The 19557-nt window shown below is 41.0% G+C and overlaps 1 protein-coding gene across 2 annotated transcripts; it reads left to right on the top strand.

The window, feature by feature from the left end:
- The first annotated feature begins 10264 nt into the window (after positions 1 to 10264).
- On the top strand, positions 10265 to 15899 carry LOC147317437 (eosinophil peroxidase-like). 2 transcript variants are annotated; one of them, XM_086314377.1, is made up of 15 exons: positions 10265 to 10287; positions 10523 to 10591; positions 10857 to 10941; positions 11074 to 11246; positions 11345 to 11477; positions 11622 to 11751; positions 11863 to 12069; positions 12159 to 12522; positions 12617 to 12777; positions 12862 to 13120; positions 13198 to 13368; positions 13882 to 14119; positions 14223 to 14422; positions 14590 to 14625; positions 14756 to 15899. In XM_086314377.1, the coding sequence occupies exons 2-15, from the start codon at positions 10525 to 10527 to the stop codon at positions 15172 to 15174; spliced, it is 2643 nt and encodes an 880-aa protein (XP_086170503.1). In that variant the 5' UTR covers positions 10265 to 10287; positions 10523 to 10524; the 3' UTR covers positions 15175 to 15899. The 2 variants fall into 2 exon arrangements, with proteins under 2 accessions (XP_086170503.1, XP_086170501.1); XM_086314375.1 differs by having other exon boundaries at positions 14584 to 14625.
- The last annotated feature ends 3658 nt before the right edge of the window (positions 15900 to 19557 follow it).

The following is a 19557-nucleotide window of genomic DNA, read 5'->3' as shown; positions in this document are numbered from 1 at the left end:
CATTAGCTTTATCCAGCTCATTCAAATCATAGAGGGCCTTTTCAACTGCGTGGATAAGCTCTATAATTCTTCTAGGCTGGTTGCTACGGACAGGAGGGATAGCTTGAAGCTCCTCAATGATTTCAATGGCGATGGAGGCTTGATTTCCATAGCGGTTCTCAAGGACACTGAAGATCTCATCAGCCGAGGTGTATGTGGACAGGCGCAGATCTTTGGCCACTTTATCATCGAGGCTATCGAGAAGTTGGAATTTCTTTACTTCCATGGACCTGGTTGGTTCACCTTGCTTTTGCAGAGCCTCCCATTCCTTCTGCCATCTGTAGAACTCACGTTGGCTGCCAGTGAACTTTGGTAAAGCTGTGGCTTTCAGTTTTATGGCTGCGACCGAGGCTGCGTTGTGGACTGTGACAACTGCTTGGTCGGCATCTCTTTTAATCCTCTCTGCTTTGCTCAGGGCTGCCTTCCCTAACACCAGCTTTGGAAGGCAGGTTTCGAGCTCCATTAGTCAACGATCACAATCTCGCCTCTCAGCAGATGGAGCCCAGCGGTTCCATGTCTGGTGTACCTGCTTAGCTTTCTTCACCAGTTCTTCTAGATGGTGGAGCATAAATTCATATGCCTCCAGGGGTGTATCAGGCTGAGTGGATATGACGTTCTCACACACCATTTCTGCTGCTTTTAGAGCAAGGGTCAGTTCTTTTTCACCATATGATCTCCACAGTGTCTCTCTGATCAGGTGCTTCGCCTCCTTCAACTTCTGCTTACATTCTTTCTCCGTTTTCTCGACGTCTGCTCTCTGTTGGCCCATCAGCTCCGGTGTGCCCTCTGCTTCACACTGCGTGATGTAGGTGGCCTCAAGCTCCTCATTCACGCCAATCACTTTGGAGCCCTCTGCTGTGAGTCTCTTGAAGGAATCCTGCAGCTCCTCTACAGACATATCCATGTGGGTCCTTATTATATGGTTGGTGAGTCTGGAAAACAGTCTTTTTGCAGTGGTTCGCTCTATTTTCAGCTCTTCTAGTGACTTGGACTCAGCCATGCTGCTTTCTTGGTTATTGGTTGGACAGGCAAACGGCAAGTTGCGATTTCCTCCAGGCCCCCAGGTGGAGTCTTCTCCGTCTTTGTGGTGAGCTTTTGTGGATAGGTAGATAGGTGAAAAACCTTTAAACACAAAAAAATAAAGAACATTTCATTAATCATTCAGATAAATTAAATGCATTATACAGTAAAGCCATTTAACATAGACAAAAGTATTTAGTTTTAGCTAAACTATCATTTAACCCAGTTTAAGTTAGTTTTACATTCATTGGTTTTTTAATCACAGAGGGTAATGTCAAACAAACGAAGATGAAATAAACTGTGGTTCTTAAATACACAAAATGTGTCTGCCTTGCCTTTTATACTTTTTATAAACAATTACATTTTTAAAGTATACATTTTAAAGTTTTGCAAATATTTTAATAGAGACTTTAACCAAGGATTTGGGGTAGCTATTTTTAGTATTAATTAACATAAATATGTGGGAAACACTATCTACATATTCATATTCAAACTTAAACATTCGTTTAAATATCAATATAATTTTTTAAGCTTAAATGCAGTAACTATTTCCCAAAGCATAAATACATTTCCACAATTGAGCTTCCATAGTTCCCAAGCATATAAGCAGAAAATATGAGTCCAAGAGCTTACCGATAGCCCGTCTAGCTCAAAGTCTTCCTCACAGTGGAAAGTGGATTGTGCTTTGTTTGCTGTCCTCTCAGTATGTCGCACCCGGGTCAAATGACTGCTGCATGCATTTTAAGGTCTACTAGGCATGCCAGTCCTTGATTGCTTTAATTCAGCTCACCTGGTGGAGCGGCGCGCACCAGGCCGCGCTTAGTTGTAGATGGCACAAGGTCTAATCAGCGGCCACGCGCAAGCAGCAGCACAGAGCAGGTAGTGGGCAAGAGGAGGAAGAGAAGAGTAACAGCCACACCTACTAGGTCAGTGCGACAAGACGTCTTTAATGACATCCCGAATAGCGAACTTAAGATCTTCATCTGAGATTTCAATGCCCAGATGGGCAGCGACCGATTGGAGACAGTGGTTGGACCGCATGCATCTTCAATGGGTCTCAGCGATAACGGCGAACGATTAGTATCCTTCTGCGAGCACAATGGGCTGAGCATTGGAAATACATATTTCCAGCACCGAGAGATCCACAAGAAGACATGGCGATCACCGGATGGGCGTATATTCAATGAAATTGATCTTATCTGCATCAGCCAAAAATGGAGGTCGAATTGAAAAGCGGATGTTGGATCTGACCACCACCTACTCGGAGCAGAAGTCAAACTCAAATTTTGGAACCAAAGACAGCCAAATCACAATTCACAATAGAGAAGCTCAAGGACCTGACCGTCGTCAACGCCTTCACTTTAGAGCTGCAAAATCATTTCACCCTCCTTGGAGAAATGAAAAATGTTGAAGACCTCTGTACTGGCCTAAGCGATGCCACTGTGGAGTCCGCCCAAAAGTGCCCTCGACCAATGTCTACGAGAGGAGCAAGCTGGGTTCCGAAGCGGACGATTGTGCACAGAAAAGATTTTCGGCTTAAGAAACATTATCGAACAGTGCGTTGAGCACCAGCAACAACTCACCATCAATTTCGTCGATTTGCCTTCCATAGCACCCACCACAATTCAGAGTGGCGCCGTCAAACTTCACAACATCGTCGCATGCCAAAGACTCCGACTGGCCGGTCATATGGATGACACACTGATCCTAAGAACAGCGATGCGCTGGCAACTCTTGGGTGTTAAAAGACCATGAGGATGTCCACACAACACCTGGCGAAGGTCATTCCATCAAGACCTAAAGACATCGAACATATCGTTGGAAGAAGCTGAAGCCCGGGCACAAGATCGAACCTGGTGGTGTTCGTTTGCTGCCCGATATGCCCAATAAGGCATGGGAGGATCTAAGTCTAAGTAATGGGTTTGGATTGACATTATGAATGAAATGTGCAGTATCTGGAAGCAACCTGCCCCCTCCCCTTTCAACAGGTTGTGTGTGAGACTTCAGCAGGTTGGCGAGAGGAGGATGTTAGTAAAGCTGACATCCATTACGAACAACCCACATCACCCACTGCACGAGTATGTGAGTGGGCTGAGCAGCTCCTTTAATCAGAGACTGAAACACCCTCACTGCAGGAAGGAGCGCTTTCGCAGATCATTCATCCCAACAGCAGTTAGACTCTATAACTCCTCAATCATGATGTCATAAGTCACTGGACACTGTGAACATCCACGGTCACCACTTCATGCATAATGGACCTTCCATGTGTATGGAAATGTGCAGGTATATATGGTGCAATGATACACAAAATTCACGGTTCAGTTCGATACTTTGGTGTCACGGTTCGATATTTTTTCGATACAAAAAAAAATGTTCATGCCTTTTTAATTTGTCATTTATTAAATTTTCACGGCACATTCCGGACCACATCTTTGTGTGTTTATCATTTGTTTGAAGCCAGCTCACCTCCTGCAACCACTTTTCCGAGAATACGCGCTTCTTTTGTGGTTCGGACTTCTGACATTTCTTTGGAGGTGGAGGAACATCACAGTAATTTCTTAAAGGAGCTTCTTCGACATCTTTAAGAGTTCTAAACAAATCTCTGTCCTCCTCCTGAAAATCTTATGTACGCAAACACACGTTGCAACTTCTTATCTTGTGCGCATTTTTTATTTTGACAGCGAATGCGCACCTGCGGACCACTTATTTGCAGCCCTGGTTATTTAGCTTGTCATATTGCAGCCACAGAAATTCTTTTGTCCATGAAACCATAAAGCTGCACTTTCTTTTTGCCTTATAGTCTGATTTGTCATAACTTTTCCGTTTTGTGGTAAGCTTTTCTTTGGCTGTCACTTCTTCACCCTGACCTGTCTTATTTGGCTCAGCAGAACTAAAATATATATCCTGCTGCTTTTGCACACGCACTCACATAACGCTCAGCGATTCTCTGCGCGATCAACCTCTCACATGTTTAAGCTTGCTGCGGGAGATTTCACTTGTCATGTTTGCATAGTAAGCTAACGATTGATAAGATGATGTCAGAGGAATTGGTGCGCAAATTATCATCACTCACCAATCAGTGCTGTCGCTCTCTATACACAGTTCACGCGATTGCAAAGTGAAAGCAAAAAACAAGCGCAAATTCAAATGCGATGTCACATATTGACAGTGGCTCACCGATGCCAATAACATAATTACCCAGCTACATTTCCGAAAGAATGCAAAAGCATTGACATATATTTTTCCTTCCTACGATAGGCCGACGGGCAGGGCAGAGATATATTTTGGTAGCCCGACTGGAAAAATCGCTAGCCCCGGGACGTCGGGCTAGCAATTTTGCGAGCCCTGTATCTGATTGAGGAATCACTCATCTTTGGAAAAGAGAGTTTATTACAGAGAAATGGCTCTTTCCAAAATAAAAGCTATACTATATGCTTCTTCTGGGCTATATTCTCCGCAGCATATTAAACATATAAGGAGAATCATGTGCTAACGGCTGTCTAAATGACTCGGGTAAAGTTTGTAGCATGCGTGCTTATTGTTTTTGTCTGCTTCCACTTGTCTTTGCACTAGGATGATGTCGGCGTAAATGTGCAGTCATATTCGTTTTGTTCCCACTAATGCTGTCAGCGTAAATCTCGTTGAAATGACGTTAACGCCACAACACAGCAAATCTCTGTTAACGAGCTAGCGCGGATCGCCCCGTGCATGGGGCTGGACGGCCAACATGTTAATGAGCTAACTGCGCTAACACACTAGCTCCCACCCATGTAATTGAGCATTGCGTGGCACATCCAACATACTGTTTTACTTTAGTCCATGACGCGCTTACCTTCAGGGTCATACGTCACATGAAAACCAAAATTGTTCCAAACGCCAGATCTGAATGAGGGTGGGGGAGGTTCAATTTGCCATGTTGCAAGGAGAGCTTAACTTCTGTCTCGCTAGCTTGCCCTGCGCTCAGTGAATCTGCGTTCGACTACTCCTCCTAGGCTGCACTGTCGAACGCAGATCCACTGAGAGCTCAACACAGACAGCATCGTCAGAAGGAAAGTTGATAAAATAAATCAAAAATTTTGTATTGTTCGATACATATGCGTACCGAACCGAAAGCACTGTATCGAACGTTTCAATATCGATACGAGTATCGTTGCACCCCTAATGTATACATATGTATATTTAGTGTGTACATGTGTGTGTGTACATGTCTATAAAAAGGAATAGTAGTGGTACAATAGCTATATCAAGCTATATATTTTATGTCTTCCATATTTCCAACCATATTCATAATCACATACTGTGTATGCTACCATTGTATATAGTGTATTATCTTACTTTTTTCATTGATTGTACTTATTTGTATTTTTGCATTTCCTTCTGATATCTGTACCTGAGCTGAGGTGATGCAAAAATTTCCCCTTTGTGGGATCAATAAAGTCTTATCTTATCTTATCTTATCTTATCTTATCTTATCTTATCTTATCTTATCTTATCCTTCAGAATAGAGCAGTACATTGTTGAGTTCATACCATCAATGAAATGCAGCTCCCCAACACCAGCAGCACTCATGCAGCCCCACATAAGGACACTACCACCACCATGTTTCACTGTAGACACCATACATTTCCCCTTGAAATCCTCACCTTTATGACACCATACCGTTTTGAAACCATTTGTTCCAAAAACAGTGATCTTTGTCTCATCACTCCAGAGTATAGAGTCCCAGTAGTCTTCATCTTTTTCAGCATGGGCCCTAGCAAATTCTAGGTGTGCTTTTTTGTGTATGGACTTTAGGAAAGGCTTCCTTCATGGACGATACCCATGCATGCCATTCCTCTGCAATGTGCGCCGGATGGTGTCACGGGAAACGGTCACTCCAGTTTGGCTTTCTACTGCTTTAGCTAACTGCAGTGAACTTCCATGGTGATTTTCTTCAACCCTTTTCATTAGGAGACGCTCCTGTTGAGATGTTAACTTCTGTGGACGGCCTGGACGTCTCTGTAATATGGTTGCACTTCCATCTTTCCTAAATTTTTGGATCACTTTGACTGATATGTAATGTTTTGCTGATCTTCTTGTAGCACTCACCTTTTTTGTGTAAAGAAATTATTTCCTTTCTCAGATTTTGTGATATTTCTCTTCCATGTGGAGCTATTGCTGGCAGCATGAAATGGGAAGAGCTTTTCTTTGTTAAGTAATGCCCTTTTATCGTCACCTGTCTGCTGGACACCTCTTAAATAAATCATTAGACTCACCTGTGGTTGAATGCCTGTTAATTCAAATTTTGCAGTCTTGTGTGGATTTTCTCCTACGACTATAATTGGGGTGTACTCATTTTTACAACATGGGCTTGAATGAGTTTTTAGGAAAATCATTTTTTGTGTGTGTGCAAATTAACAAATCTTTTTTTTGCAATCAGTGGCCCACATTTATGGCAGTATTTTGTATTATAGCATCTCATAGAAAATGTTGATTCTGAAAGAAAACTAAAGGTTTTCTGACAAATGTAAAGGGGTGTACTCATTTATGCTGCTGAGCACTGTATATTCCAGCTTGCTACCACACTTGAGTCTAAATAAGAACAAACTTTCACACATTAAGCAAACATAATTCTTATTCAGCAGCACGGTGGCACGGTGGTTAGCACTGTTGCCGCACAGCAAGAAGGTCCTGAGTTCAATTCCAACATCAGGCTGGGGTCTTTCTGTGTGGAGTTTGCATGTTCTCCCCGTGTTTGCGTGGGTTCTCTCCGGGTACTCCGGCTTCCTCCCACCGTCCAAAGACATGCAGCTTGTGGGGATAGGTTAATTGGATAATCCAAATTGTCACTAGGTGTGAATGTGAGTGCGAATGATTGTCTGTCCCTGTGTGTTGGCCCTGCGACAGACTGGCGACCTGTCCAGGGTGTACCCCGCCTCTCGCCCTATGACAGCTGGGATAGGCTCCAGCGCCCCCCGCGACCCTGAAAAGGACAAGCGGAAGCAAATGGATGGATGAAGTCTTATTTGTCACACACACACACGCCCATGTAACAATACCAAAGCGGTTACATGCCTGTGGAAGGACCAGTCAGTTCTCTATGTTGGAATGAATTCATGTTATTTTTAGCTTGAGGAAACAGAGTGCAGAAAACCCCAGTGACTCAATTTAAGTACCTAAAACTGAATGTTTTGTAAGCTTACAATAGACTAGGCAGATTGATAATGTGAGTGCCATGTATGTTTTTTTGTGGTCACAAACATCTATTTTATCCCAGTAAAAATCCAGACACAGCCAATGTAATTATTAAATGATATAATCAAACCAAGTGCACTACTTCCAACCCCTTTGTTCTCCAATGTGTGCCTTTTCATTTGTGTGCCTTTCTCTTGATAGTACTATATATATCTCTTCCAGCTTTCATGAGTGGAGAGAAATGGTAATTTCACAAGTTAACCTAACTGGCACATTTTTGGACTGAGGGAAGCTGCACCTGAAGAGAACCCAAGCAAGTCATGGGTGGGTGGGTTGGGGGCCGACACAAACTCCACACAGAAAGGCACCAGACTAAATTTGATAACTAGATAACCCTAATCCCAGGACCTTCTACTGTGAAGCAATGGTGTTACCACACTTCCACCATGCAGTGTTGGGGTCAGATGCGTAGAGCAAGCTGTTCCAGAGTTTACTTGTAGCTACAGCAAAGTTCTTTTTGTTTTAATCTGCTTCTGTATACAACCGCAAGCATCTGGTCAGCTGACCTCAATGATTTTTTGAAAGCAAAAAGTTAAACGGAAAGGTAACAACTTCAAGCCAGTACAAATAAACCAGGAGGGGTAAAATGTGGTCCTGCTTGCATGTGTGGTTCAAGATACCAGCTTCAACATTTTGCAGCTATCCGAGACAGCCTAATGGTCAAATAAAAGCTGTCAAAAATAAAAAGCCTGGATGAAATTAAGGCATGGATCACTTTCTCAAAACAGCACCTGAGGATGACTAAAAGGGAAACATATCTGCTAGCAAAGAGACTTCTGACAGCAGTCGAAAGTTCAACATGGATGGATTTGTTTTGTTTTTCATGTTTGCGTGAAAGCAGTTTGCAAAGAAGCACAGGTCAAAGCAGCTTTTTCCATTAATGTGTTACATTAATAATTGTACAATACTGCCTTGCCGTTTTTGCTAATATTATTTGTCGAATATGTATGTCAAATATATAAAAAGGGATTTTTTGTGACATAAAAGTGACACAAAAAGTGACAATGATCTTTGGGAAACAAGTCATTTCTCTGCTTTCGACATAATTCTTTCGTAAATCATATTTTCTACATCCTGTTTATGAATCAAGAGAAACTTTCTTTAAACAAATTGTGAAAAGTTTTAATCGCCCGTGTTCATGCTTTGCTGTCGCCAGTGAATATTTGGACAGGTAAATTGTTGAGCAAATAAAATCAAGCAAGGCTACTGCGCACCGCACCCCAACAGCAAGGATGCAGCTATGGGTTTAAAATGAGAGCTCGGCTTGACCTTCAAAGTGCCAGCAGGGAGACTTAGTTTAAAACGATTATTAAATTCTTTACTTTATCAGGCTGTTTATCTTAATCTGTCTTAATAACCACTGGAACCAAGGCAGAACATTCGTTTTGCTTTATTTAACCATAAGTATGAAATTACTTAAGTATGAAAGTACTTAAATAAAAATGTAACCCACGTAGTTATTAAATTGTAGTTAAACAGACATATTGCTGTTTAAGACTAGGAGTTATTATTAGCCTATTAGATTTTAATCCCGTTTCACTCTCACGTCGTTGTCCAGGTAAACTGGAAAGTTTTAATTGCGAATGAAGTTGATGAATGGCGACATCTTCCTTCCCCGAGACTGAACAATAGGAGATGGCCTTACCTTGATTAGTTACAGGCATTGTTCCGAGCTGACTCAATGACACGATCTACCTGTCTGAGATGTAACCTCACCTGCAGGCAGTGGAGGAATTTCAGTACGCTAAGATTAGCACAGATTCTCAAAGATGGGCGGCTTTTTTCTTTTTCTTTTTCTTTTTCTTTTTCTTTTTCTTTTCTTTTCTTTAAGATCCTGGTCGCCCAACGGGTCGCCACATAGACAGGCGCATATTCATTTTCGAAAAGTATATACTTTCCTCTATTTACAATCGCCAATTTAACTTGATAATACATGAGTTTTGCAGAAATTGTGCATCTTACTTTAGCTTATTTGGTTGCGTGGCCACGAGAAAAGTTAGTAGGCCGATGTGTAGCAACATCAATGATGGTTTTTATTCACCGTGCACGTGTTGGACAATTACAGAATGAACATAAAAACACACAAAGGCAAATTTTGCAACATGACACAATTTTCTTTTTGTTGGACATTGACTAGTAGGATAAACAATACGAATGTAAATGGAAATAAGAATATCCAATATCCTTTTAAATTCGCAAAGTAACTTAACGTATATACGGTCACTGCTTGTGTTGACTGGGAAATGTTTTAGTTTATTGCAATTCTTAGTATGCAGGAAGTTGTTTTCTTAGTTCATTGTTTGTGCGCATTGTCATTAAATCTGGAGAATGTTTGTCTGGCATCGCTTATTGCTTATCTGACAGCATCGTTTGACGAGCATTGTGCAAAAAATTATCGTTGACTGAAATAAAATAAAAAGCAGACAAAATGGTTTCAAGTTTATACTTTACCTAAAGCAACATTTGGATGCTACGTGTTACACAACAGAAATCGTGCATTTTGTGCAGCGGTATGCAAATGTGATCAGCTTTTTTGGTTTGGTAAAAACAACCTGACCCAAGTGTAAGGACCGATGTGAGAGAATAAATGGTGTACACTACAATCTGTGTATCCATGATAATACAACACTTATGGTGAAATGTTGTGTTCTCTCAAAAATTATTTAATGGAGACACAAACAAATGTATGAATTAAAAAAGTAAAGACACTTATTTGTGAGATTTTTCTCCCTCTTTTTAATCAAAACGCTTTCAATTATTGGTAGTATTTTGAAAATGTTGTTCTTATTCTTTAATACCATGACTAAACAAAGGAGGAAGACCCGCCTGTAAAGGTGACGGGCAGGAAGTAAGAACGAGAAAATTCCGAGCAAAATTCCTGCCTGCAGATGTTGCATGGGATGACGTACTTGTGCACTGGCCCTATAAAACACCTGAGCAGCGCAGACTTCTGACAGCTGCTGGTGGATGCCACAGGACATCAGAATACAGAAGGTATATGTCTTGTACACACACACACACACACACACACACACACACACACACACACACACACACGTAACAATAGCAAAAAGGTTACATGCCTGAAGAAGAACCAGTTTTATATATATATATATATATATATATATATATATATATATATATATATATATATATATATATATATATATATATATATATAATTATATATATATATATAATTTACATTTTATTTTACTTTTTTCCTCAGAGATGAATCGGTTTCTCTGCCTTCTGGCTGTGGGCCTGTACCTGTGCTTGCAATGCCAGGTCAATGAAGGTGAGTACTAACTCTGTCTTCTGACAGCAGCATATAACGTTTGATGCATTCCTCACTCAAGTGAAATGATCACATGGTTCTACCATTTGCTTTAGATATTTTCGAATTAATTTATGAGATGACAAAGAAATGTAAAAGTTTCATGCTTCTTCTTCTCTTCTGCATTTATATCTGTGTGTAACAAACATTTTCATGCAATAAGCAAAGTATCTTGCAGTCAGTGAAGCAAGGAGTGAATAAAAGCAAACATTTTCTCTTTTATCAGCACATTTGAGTCAGAGCTTCATTGAAAACACTGTGATGGCAGCAAAGGCAAAGGTGGATGCAGCCTATCGTTATTCAAGGCAACAGTGAGTCTCCAGACCTCTTAAACTACAGCTAAATCTTCAGACCCTGAACCAATGGGCACAGCAAAAATCAAAGTATTTTTCAAGGTATCCTACTTGAAACTTTAACAAATATGAATTCCTCACACATCACAGGAGCTTGGATCGCGTGAGAAGAAACGCACATTACGCTGATGTTGTGCGGCTAATGAAGCAGCCCAGAGGAGCATCCCGCATTGCTGTGCGCTCTGCTGATTACCTGGCTAATTCCTTGCAAATGATCACCGAAAGTCTTGAAAAGCGTCACAAGCGCTCCATCAATGCCACAGGTGTGTATTTAAAAATGTTCATTTAAATTTCAATTGGTAAATTTTCCATTTTACTTAAATGTTGAAGTTAATTAATTTTCATCGTCTGTCTTATTCAGATTTGATCTCTAAGGAAAATCTACAGGCCCTCATTGAACTGACAGGCTGCTCTCCACGTCACCGCATCCCTTCTTGTAGGACAACTCAAAACTTGCACACATATCGCACTGCAAGCGGTGTGTGCAACAACATGTGAGACAATCATTTATCATTTCCAGAATAATTATTTCCCATTTTGTCCTGACAGTGATGCCTATAATTTGGGACTTGGGTGAGGTCTTTTGTTGGATGTTGTTTATCTTTATACAATATAGTGTATCTGCTTCTCTCATGTAGGAAAAACACCCGCTGGGGAGCCTCCAACACACCTTTTCTCCGCTTTCTCCCTGCTGAGTATGAGGATGGCACTTCTACACCTAAAGGCTGGACCCGTGATCAAGAAGTGAACAATCACATTCTTCCCCTGGTAAGACACTTTAGAATTTCATCTTTACTGGGCACACTCCAAAATGCTCTAAAGAAATATGTTCATGAAGCCTCTCTACACAGAATTCATTTTCTACACCCTCATACACAGGTGAGAGAAGTGTCCAACCGCATTTTGCCAACACCTACCGCTGACGTGCAGAGCGATCCACTCTACACTTTCCTGGTGACAATCTTTGCCCAGTTCACTGATCATGACCTGACCTTCACTCCTACTTCTCCTTCCATTGCTTCATTCAGTGACGGCATTGACTGTGGAAAGACTTGCACGCGCAGAGAGCCCTGCTTCCCCATTGATGTCAGTGCCACTGCATTACTCAGGGAAATACATATTTGCATTCAAATGCATGCAGAGTGAATGCTGAGTGTGTCTTGTCTTCCAAATAGATTCCTGAAAATGACCCCCGGTTCGGCAGTAATTCAGAGGATGAGTGCATTCCTTTCACCCGCTCAGCACCAGCTTGTGGCTCTGGAAACACTGGCTTCAACTTCGGTGCAAGCACAGTCCGCGAACAGATGAACACTCTCACGTCCTTCCTTGATGCAGGTGAAGTCTACGGCTCAGACGACGCCAAAGCTCACTCCCTCCGGGACCTCACCTCAGATAAGGGTCTTTTGAGGGTCAATGACATTTTTAATGATACCGGCCGTGAGTTTTTACCCTTCAGCTCTATGAGTATCAACATGTGTGCCACTCGAGCTCGCATTACGAATAACTCAAATGCGGAGGAGGTGCCTTGCTTTTTCGCTGGTGAGTACCATCAAATACACTGACTTTCAAATCTCTCAAGTGCACACAGCCAACAAGACTTGTTTTTTCCGCTCAAATATCATGTAATTTTAAGGTGACGATCGCGCCACTGAGAACAACGCACTGACCGCTCTGCACACTGTCATGTTACGTGAACACAACCGACTCGCACGTGCTCTGGCCTATCTCAATCCACAGTGGGATGGAGAGAGACTCTATCAGGAGGCTCGCAAGATTGTGGGCGCCTATTTCCAGGTTAGTGAGGAGCTAGACTTCCTGAAGTATTTTAATTACACTCATTATTCAATTACACTGCTGAGTTTCTCTTTGGTCTTTTAGGTGATGACATTCAGAGACTTCTTACATCACATTGTTGGTCCAGACGTCATTGCAGAGCTGCTGTCCACCTACCCTGGCTACGATGAAGACGTGAATCCCGGGATCGCCAATGTATTTGGCGTAGCTGCCTTCCGTTTTGCTCACCTGATGATTCAGCCAATCATTTCCCGTCTTGATGAGCAGTACGAGCAGCACCCTGAATACCCCAGCAATCTGCTGCACAGAGACTTCTTCACACCATGGAGAATGATCTTTCAAGGTAGAGACGAAATCTTTAACTTTTTAGTTCTATCGTCGAGGATTTTCAAAACTGAAATGATTTTGTGTGTTTCTCAGGTGGTGTGGACCCTGTCATGAGAGGGCTAGTGGGTCGCCCAGCCAAACTGAACACTCAGCAGCACATGATGTCTGAGGAACTGACGGACAGGCTGTTTAAGTTCTCCTCTAGGGTGGCACTGGATCTGGGTTCACTGAACATGCAGAGAGGAAGAGACCACGGAGTCCCTGGTATTTGTTTAATCTTTATAAATATAAGTATATTCAATCTGACAAGAGAGAACTGCAGTCCTTAAATATAAACCATAAACCTACTTTTTTGATTCATTTGATTGAGTATGTTTGATAGAAATTACTTGCTACAATAATCTTTATTTTCTTTCTTTATGTTATTTTAAGGTATTTTTTTTACTTAGTTATTTAGCTAATTATATATTATTCATATTATTTGTACTTGTATTGTTAATGAAACTTTGCAATTTCATTTTTTTCTTTAAAAAATTCCTATCATTGCATGTCAGTAATCAGTGAAGGACTTTAAGCTACTCTACCTTGCATGGAAAGTACTATACAAACAGTCAAAGGAGCTTGCAAAGAAAAGCGTCTGGACTTCTTTAAGTTACAAACACATTTTGATAGATTTTTTTGACTGATTAATATAATTAAGTTTGCTTAATCATTCGAGGCCTCTGATGAACATGCATAGAAGATGAACTGTCCTAAACTGTGCTTAATCCTTTTCAGGCTACAACAAGTGGCGCAAGTTCTGTGGACTGTCGCAGCCACAAACTCTTGAGGACCTGGCTGCAGTGCTGAACAATACAGATCTGGCACAGAGGCTGCTGAATCTCTATGGCACCCCTGACAACATTGATGTGTGGCTTGGAGGAGTGTCAGAGCCATTTGTCCATGGAGGACGAGTGGGACCTCTGTTTGCCTGCTTGATCGCAACTCAGTTCCAAAAGATCCGTCAGGGAGACCGGTAAGCAGAAGGAAAACAAAGCGAACACTGTTGAGGCTCAGGGGGCTGTGTTAGCCTTACTGTTGGATTTGGTCTTTAAACTTTAAACGTTGTCCCATTTCAGACTTTGGTGGGAGAATGATGGAGTCTTCACTGAGGCTCAGAAACGGTCACTGAGGCAAACATCAATGGCTCGTATAATCTGCGACAATACCGGTATCACTGAAGTCCCTGAAAACCCCTTCCTGTTCCGGCCTCGAGGGAATGGCTACACCCAGTGCGAGAACATCCCTAAGTTCGACCTCAATCCATGGAAGGAGGGTGGTGAGTCCTTGATGTGAAATTAGACTCCAGACAGTCAGTGACATTGGATTATTTAGGAAATAATTATTTTTGCTTATCTTGCATGTCACTAATCAGTGAAGCACTTTAAGCTACTCTTAAAGGATTTTGGACATACTGATTTTTACCTTTTTTTTTTTAAGATTCAGATTCAGATGAATCTTCAAGTTCAGAAGAAGATCCAGGTAAACCTCTCACTTATTGTTCTATATTATATTGTCCATGCATGTTCAAATTTATATTAAAGTATTACATGTAGCTTATATTCAAGTTTACAGGTTATTTCGTTATAATAGCACTTATGTTATTTTTCAGAAACAGAACCACCTTTTACCCCTAGCCCCCCTGAAAACCAACGGAACATTGCTTTCTCAATGCGACTTGGCAGCAACTCCCCCAACGCTGGCAATCCAATCATTTTCCGTGAAGTGATCTACAATGGACAGAACGGCTACAACACTCAGAATGGGATCTTTACATGTGAGACCCCGGGTGTTTATGAGTTTGAGTTCAGCCTTACGATTTTCCAGAGGTCTGCCAATGTGGATCTGGTGCGCAACGGGAACCGGATTCTTCACTCATTCACCACAAAGCATACCGGTTACCTGATGGCCAGTGGAGGCATTTATGTTCAGCTTGAGCGTGGTGACAGGGTCTGGCTGGTTGCTCGTAACAGTGCCAATGGCATCACTAGTAACAGCTACTTCAACGGGCATCTGCTATTTGAAGTGTAGGATGTTTACTAATAGACAGCATCCTCACAACAATGCCCAGTTTTTTTTGCATGTCTTTTGTTTAACTTGCACCTTTTAAAAGGCTGCCTTTAGGTTATGATAATTCTAACTAACTATTATAATCATTTTGTAGGTTACTAAGATTAAAGTGACCCCAATCTAAATCCCTTAACCTCCTTGACCTGGCGTCCACATATGGGGACATCACATTTCGGGTTGTCTAGACCACAACACTAAATTTTGCTCTTTCAAATGAGCCATATTGCTCAAACAGGCACCATTGTTGTTTGTCATTTTGATTTTGTACTGAGGAAAAATGCTGCTGTGTTCAGACACCAAATAAAGAGTTCAATTATGACACTACAAATCTCAAATAGCAAAGAGAAATTTAAAATGAAAGAGTTGGGGTATTAGGAGGTTAAAGATAAAACAACTGAAACATGCTGTGGTTAATATGTTGCACTCTTTAAATGTTTTAAAGATTTTCATTTAATGAAGAAATATGTACAATCCATTGATACCTGTGCTTGCAAAAAGGGATGAAGAAGTTTGTTGTGAAGATTCATTTTAATCGTGAATGATTTGTTCAATCTTGTCTTTTAAATTCCTGAAGATTTATTGTTTTTCATCCTTTTCCTAAATCACATAAGAGATATTTCAAAGATCATGCATTTATTCATAAACATTTATGACTTTCAGTTCCTAATAAATGAAAATTAAAATGAGCAACTAGATGTTTTCTTTTGATCCGTCCAACTCTGAAAGTCAGAGCTGAATGCTCCATGCAGACCAGGAGATGGCGTTGTCGTAGAGGCTTTTAAATTACAGGAAACTAGGCAGACGCGCAACCACGTGGATCAAATTCACTGACTTTACTAGAATGTTGTGATTATGCTGATTCTTGAGTTATTTTAACTCAATCTGTATGAAAATAGATGATTCTTTAAAAACATAACACTTAATTTCGTTTAATGTTTCCTTTAAACAGTTTGAAAGTTTGTGATAGTTTCATTAGAACAAAGAAACAAAGCAGATTGATCTTTCAAAGATGACTAAAGCAAAAGAAAATATAATATATTCTGGCGGTATTTATCCCCGTGTTTCTGAAGAGATGAACCCAATTCAGTAGTTGGTAAATCCTTTTCAAAGCCAAGTTTCTCTTATTGTAAAAATAAATTATCTAAACTATTACAGATCATAAACGCACGCTCCCATGAAGTGGTCCGCATTCAAAAAGGGGTTTTCTATTATAAGTTCATGTCAGAATTTGCAGCCTGACAACAAGTACAAAATTTCTCAAATAAAGAACTCAAATCAAATTTTAAATAGGAGGTACGTTATCGACTTAATTTACATAAAGCACTTCACCACTTTGAGACTGAGAGTTTAAAAGCATTCTTTAATCATTTGTTTTACATTTACTTATCGCAAAGGTTTGGAATAGTTCTTTTGTTTTGTTTTGTTTTTTTGTTTGTTTTTGTTTTTTACTTTCAAAGGATGCACATTTTACACTTTAATGAGCGAAAGTAAGTCTAAGTAATGGGTTTGGATTGACATTATGAATGAAATGTGCAGTATCTGGAAGCAACCTGCCCCCTCCCCTTTCAACAGGTTGTGTGTGAGACTTCAGCAGGTTGGCGAGAGGAGGATGTTAGTAAAGCTGACATCCATTACGAACAACCCACATCACCCACTGCACGAGTATGTGAGTGGGCTGAGCAGCTCCTTTAATCAGAGACTGAAACACCCTCACTGCAGGAAGGAGCGCTTTCGCAGATCATTCATCCCAACAGCAGTTAGACTCTATAACTCCTCAATCATGATGTCATAAGTCACTGGACACTGTGAACATCCACGGTCACCACTTCATGCATAATGGACCTTCCATGTGTATGGAAATGTGCAGGTATATATGGTGCAATGATACACAAAATTCACGGTTCAGTTCGATACTTTGGTGTCACGGTTCGATATTTTTTCGATACAAAAAAAAATGTTCATGCCTTTTTAATTTGTCATTTATTAAATTTTCACGGCACATTCCGGACCACATCTTTGTGTGTTTATCATTTGTTTGAAGCCAGCTCACCTCCTGCAACCACTTTTCCGAGAATACGCGCTTCTTTTGTGGTTCGGACTTCTGACATTTCTTTGGAGGTGGAGGAACATCACAGTAATTTCTTAAAGGAGCTTCTTCGACATCTTTAAGAGTTCTAAACAAATCTCTGTCCTCCTCCTGAAAATCTTATGTACGCAAACACACGTTGCAACTTCTTATCTTGTGCGCATTTTTTATTTTGACAGCGAATGCGCACCTGCGGACCACTTATTTGCAGCCCTGGTTATTTAGCTTGTCATATTGCAGCCACAGAAATTCTTTTGTCCATGAAACCATAAAGCTGCACTTTCTTTTTGCCTTATAGTCTGATTTGTCATAACTTTTCCGTTTTGTGGTAAGCTTTTCTTTGGCTGTCACTTCTTCACCCTGACCTGTCTTATTTGGCTCAGCAGAACTAAAATATATATCCTGCTGCTTTTGCACACGCACTCACATAACGCTCAGCGATTCTCTGCGCGATCAACCTCTCACATGTTTAAGCTTGCTGCGGGAGATTTCACTTGTCATGTTTGCATAGTAAGCTAACGATTGATAAGATGATGTCAGAGGAATTGGTGCGCAAATTATCATCACTCACCAATCAGTGCTGTCGCTCTCTATACACAGTTCACGCGATTGCAAAGTGAAAGCAAAAAACAAGCGCAAATTCAAACGCGATGTCACATATTGACAGTGGCTCACCGATGCCAATAACATAATTACCCAGCTACATTTCCGAAAGAATGCAAAAGCATTGACATATATTTTTCCTTCCTACGATAGGCAGAGATATATTTTGGTAGCCCGACTGGAAAAATCGCTAGCCCCGGGACGTCGGGCTAGCAATTTTGCAAGCCCTGTATCTGATTGAGGAATCACTCATCTTTGGAAAAGAGAGTTTATTACAGAGAAATGGCTCTTTCCAAAATAAAAGCTATACTATATGCTTCTTCTGGGCTATATTCTCCGCAGCATATTAAACATATAAGGAGAATCATGTGCTAACGGCTGTCTAAATGACTCGGGTAAAGTTTGTAGCATGCGTGCTTATTGTTTTTGTCTGCTTCCACTTGTCTTTGCACTAGGATGATGTCGGCGTAAATGTGCAGTCATATTCGTTGTGTTCCCACTAATGCTGTCAGCGTAAATCTCGTTGAAATGACCTTAACGCCACAACACGGCAAATCTCTGTTAACGAGCTAGCGCGGATCGCCCCGTGCATGGGGCTGGACGGCCAACATGTTAATGAGCTAACTGCGCTAACACACTAGCTCCCACCCATGTAATTGAGCATTGCGTGGCACATCCAACATACTGTTTTACTTTAGTCCATGACGCGCTTACCTTCAGGGTCATACGTCACATGAAAACCAAAATTGTTCCAAACGCCAGATCTGAATGAGGGTGGGGGAGGTTCAATTTGCCATGTTGCAAGGAGAGCTTAACTTCTGTCTCGCTAGCTTGCCCTGCGCTCAGTGAATCTGCGTTCGACTACTCCTCCTAGGCTGCACTGTCGAACGCAGATCCACTGAGAGCTCAACACAGACAGCATCGTCAGAAGGAAAGTTGATAAAATAAATCAAAAATTTTGTATTGTTCGATACATATGCGTACCGAACCGAAAGCACTGTATCGAACGTTTCAATATCGATACGAGTATCGTTGCACCCCTAATGTATACATATGTATATTTAGTGTGTACATGTGTGTGTGTACATGTCTATAAAAAGGAATAGTAGTGGTACAATAGCTATATCAAGCTATATATTTTATGTCTTCCATATTTCCAACCATATTCATAATCACATACTGTGTATGCTACCATTGTATATAGTGTATTATCTTACTTTTTTCATTGATTGTACTTATTTGTATTTTTGCATTTCCTTCTGATATCTGTACCTGAGCTGAGGTGATGCAAAAATTTCCCCTTTGTGGGATCAATAAAGTCTTATCTTATCTTATCTTATCTTATCTTATCTTATCTTATCTTATCTTATCTTATCTTATCCTTCAGAATAGAGCAGTACATTGTTGAGTTCATACCATCAATGAAATGCAGCTCCCCAACACCAGCAGCACTCATGCAGCCCCACATAAGGACACTACCACCACCATGTTTCACTGTAGACACCATACATTTCCCCTTGAAATCCTCACCTTTATGACACCATACCGTTTTGAAACCATTTGTTCCAAAAACAGTGATCTTTGTCTCATCACTCCAGAGTATAGAGTCCCAGTAGTCTTCATCTTTTTCAGCATGGGCCCTAGCAAATTCTAGG

The sequence above is a fragment of the Aulonocara sp. 'chitande type north' Nkhata Bay genome, linkage group LG12 (assembly GCF_057382095.1).
Source record: "Aulonocara sp. 'chitande type north' Nkhata Bay isolate Kocher_YH1m ecotype deep benthic linkage group LG12, A_spYH_male_GT1.1, whole genome shotgun sequence".
In the NCBI taxonomy this organism is placed as follows: Eukaryota; Metazoa; Chordata; class Actinopteri; order Cichliformes; family Cichlidae; genus Aulonocara; species Aulonocara sp. 'chitande type north' Nkhata Bay.
The sequence above is the reverse complement of the archived record's forward strand: the minus strand, read 5'-3'. Positions and strand labels throughout refer to the sequence as shown.

Excerpts from the sequence above, each read along its gene's own strand:
- LOC147317437 (XM_086314375.1), top strand. The coding sequence starts at position 10,525 with ATGAATCGGTTTCTCTGCCTTCTGGCTGTGGGCCTGTACCTGTGCTTG. Across the intron at positions 11,247-11,344 it reads GCGCTCCATCAATGCCACAG|ATTTGATCTCTAAGGAAAAT; the intron begins GTGTGTATTTAA and ends TGTCTTATTCAG. Across the intron at positions 14,120-14,222 it reads AAGATCCGTCAGGGAGACCG|ACTTTGGTGGGAGAATGATG; the intron begins GTAAGCAGAAGG and ends GTCCCATTTCAG.